The sequence below is a fragment of the Ctenocephalides felis genome, unplaced genomic scaffold (assembly GCF_003426905.1).
Source record: "Ctenocephalides felis isolate EL2017-DRISC unplaced genomic scaffold, ASM342690v1 CF-g0.4_SCAFFOLD_00727, whole genome shotgun sequence".
NCBI lineage: Eukaryota > Metazoa > Arthropoda > Insecta > Siphonaptera > Pulicidae > Ctenocephalides > Ctenocephalides felis.
In genome coordinates this window covers 26,674-29,798 of record NW_020536881.1, presented here as the reverse complement: position 1 = coordinate 29,798, position 3,125 = coordinate 26,674, and the positions used below count along the sequence as shown (strand labels likewise).

Sequence of the window (3,125 nt, the reverse complement as noted above, 5' to 3'; positions counted from 1 at the left end):
CTTTATAAAATGCTTGTTCATTCTCAATAGTGACAGTCAAAGCCATTCGCGAGGCAGGAGTTGGGTAGCGTTCCAATGCATCAATCGCTTCCATCTGAGCAATAACATCGCGCTCATGTCTCAACTGGTACTGCCATTGGTAATCTGGCTGGTCGATTTGAGTTGATCTAAGTAAGAAGAGTCATCTCAGGATCCAGGCGAATCCAGAGAACTGGAGAATCACTGTAAAAGAAAAAATATATCAATATGGATATAAAAGCCAAAAATATAACTTTACTTTACTTACTCCATAGCGCTCAAATCCATATCAACTTCTTCTCCTGTACACAAAGGAATCTTTTTCATTTTATTTCTACGACTCTTGGAATGACAAGTAATGTCAGCTTTAACAACTGTATTTTCAATTTGTAAAGTATGTTTAAAAGTTCCATCAAGTTCTTGCAAAGTAACTAGCAATGGACCAACATATTTTCTAATACCTCTTTGACTAACTGCATCCTGTCCAATTTCCAACTCTACAGTATTTCTAAAAAGGAATTAAATTGAGAAAATTCATTTACTTTTTAATTAATGCAGAAAACAGATGGCAAGATTTCTGATTATTACCTTTTCCTATTAAAAACTGATGTCGGCGAAAATCTGGCATGTCCACCAGTCCTCACCCACTGATCAACAAAAACAGCCATATCTTTGCCGGTAACAGTAAATATAGCTTTTGTGAAGACATTTGTAGAAATTAGCATATGATGCCATAATCCACTGCCTTAAATATAAGAATATAAACAAAAATCATAATATGTAATAAGTTAATTAAATGTATTTTACCAATTTTCTGTGTAGAAGCATTCGTAGCCAAAGCTAATTGTTTGTTAAACACTTGCAGCAGTAATTCTTGACCAATCCGATGTTCCAACATTCTAATGACTAAATGAGCCTTTTTTCTCATTGCCTAAAAAATGCATTAATAAAATGCATCCAACATTAATAAAATGCGTGTGATCATATACCTGTATATACTTTGGTGACATAGTATGCAGACTTCTGGTAGGGAAATGGTGTACATTCTGTCCATTATTTTGAGCCACTGTAGCATGGTGATTGTCTCCTCGTCCTTGGGGCCCTCCAGCACCTGTTACAGGAGATGTGCCAGAGGCAGCGGCAACAGGAAGAGGTGCAGGCGCTTGGCTGGGATCCAAAACTATACCACCATACTGTTCTTCATAAGCCACAACCTAAAAGCCAGAACAATGTAAAATAATACATCAAAGTAATATGACAACATAATCTGTTACTTACATCCAACAATTCCTGTCTAACCCACTCTCTGTAATCATTATTTCCAAAACATTTCTTCGAGTACAACCCACATAGATATTCAGCAATTCCTTTATTGAGCCAGGTGTCAGACCAGCTCTGCATTGTAATGAAGCAGCCAAAGAATTGTTCAGCTATTGCTCGAGACATTGCTTTCCTGGTTATATAAGTTTGATCAATTATAGCTATGGAATGAAGCAAATGAGTACTCAGAATGCTCATGGTAGTGTAGGCAGCTACATCTTGAACAGTCTAAAAAGAATAAAAGGGGATTTATTTTACAATCTATAAATTAAATTAAATTCTAAAGAAACTTTATTCACCTCATCAACAAAAACTTGCTTATAACAAGGATATGGATATCTTGTAGCTAAAGTTTCCTCATAAAACTCAAAAGCTTCATGCATATATCGAACAGAGTTCTTCAATAATGGCATTAGTTGTGGTAGACAAAAGTGGGTCACTTCGTGCATATGGGGGTCCACATAAGTTTCAAAAGGTCTAGAATGAAAAAAAAAGCACAAAGTTATTGATAAATAATACAATATTGATATATCTAGTCCATACCCAACAGCTAAAGCAATATTAGGAGCACAAGCAGGTGTATTTAAAACATAATGGTAAGTCTTCCTCCTCATATCAGGCGTCATAGTAATTTCTACAAGATCACCACAAGAGACAGCTGTCATTGCTGCGTCAACAGTAAACTCAAGACTCCAAGTACAAGGCTCTGCATAAGAATCCACGCAAGGAAACCAGAGTCTTGATGAGTTTTCATGTGCATAGGTGTACATATGAGCTGCCCTCCAAAAAAAACAATCATAAAAATACTGCCAGTTATATTGTGATTTTCTTTCACAAACCTCTTCCATGGTGCTTCAGTTTCAGGCACAACAAAATGCAAGCCACCTTGAGGTTGCTCTAAAGAAAATTCTATTCCAACTCTTAAACCTCTACCTTCACCAATGAGATGGCTTGCTTCATGGGGCACATTGATAAATAATTCTCCTGCATTACAATCAGGATCTATATTTTGAGCAGCCGCTAAGTGACACTTGGAAAATACCTCCAAAGACCTCCTGGTAATAGAAAGGATATTTATCAACAATCCTACTAGTAGAAATTGATAATTATGGGTAAAAACATAGAACAACTTACGTCTTTGAATCATTTTTGCAGATATCCAAAAAGGGATCAAAATATTGAAAAGTAGCCTCACAATCGCCTAATGTGACTCTATAAATTCTACATTGCTTAGCATTTAGTTTAATGCTTCTCAAATTGTCTTTCAAAGGTACTATTGTCAATTCCACGAAGCCCTATTATAAAAATGAGTACACAAATTTTTGTAGTTTGATAAAATAAAGTGAAAATTATTTGTATTTAATATTTACAATTATGCTCTTCCTCTCGAAGCTAATACCAGTCAAACTTAATATTTGATGAGCTGTAAAATAAATATTTTTAATGAATTTATATATCTAAACACCTGCAAATGAAAACTTGGTCGACTACTTATAATTTAAACGGTCTGGAATTATCCACTGAACGTTCTTTCTTCATTTTTGACTAAATTAAAACTTAAATATACAAATTTAATATTAAAAAATAAATTTATTAAACATTATTATTGCAAAGTTTGCTTCTAGGTTACAAACGTCTTGTTGAATGTTGATATCAAAAGCCTTCCAGTGATGCCAATTCTGTCATGTCATAACAATGAAAATCGTAATGTATACATGCTGCCAACACAAGAACAATATAACGAAAATTTGTAAATGAGGCAAATTTAAAATTAACAATCACAGTAA

General features: G+C 34.4%; 1 protein-coding gene across 1 annotated transcript; it reads right to left on the bottom strand.

The window, feature by feature from the left end:
- Window positions 1-7: 7 nt before the first annotated feature.
- On the bottom strand, window positions 8-2,877 carry LOC113367736 (transcription initiation factor TFIID subunit 2-like; the record flags this gene model as incomplete). Its single annotated transcript, XM_026609320.1, is given in 14 exon segments — window positions 8-178; window positions 180-222; window positions 287-526; window positions 607-763; window positions 826-949; window positions 1,008-1,064; window positions 1,137-1,232; window positions 1,297-1,566; window positions 1,638-1,815; window positions 1,882-2,118; window positions 2,178-2,393; window positions 2,473-2,633; window positions 2,709-2,763; window positions 2,834-2,877. Coding segments are annotated over 14 exon segments (2,049 nt in total), but the record flags the coding sequence as incomplete, so codon positions are not given.
- Window positions 2,878-3,125: the final 248 nt, after the last annotated feature.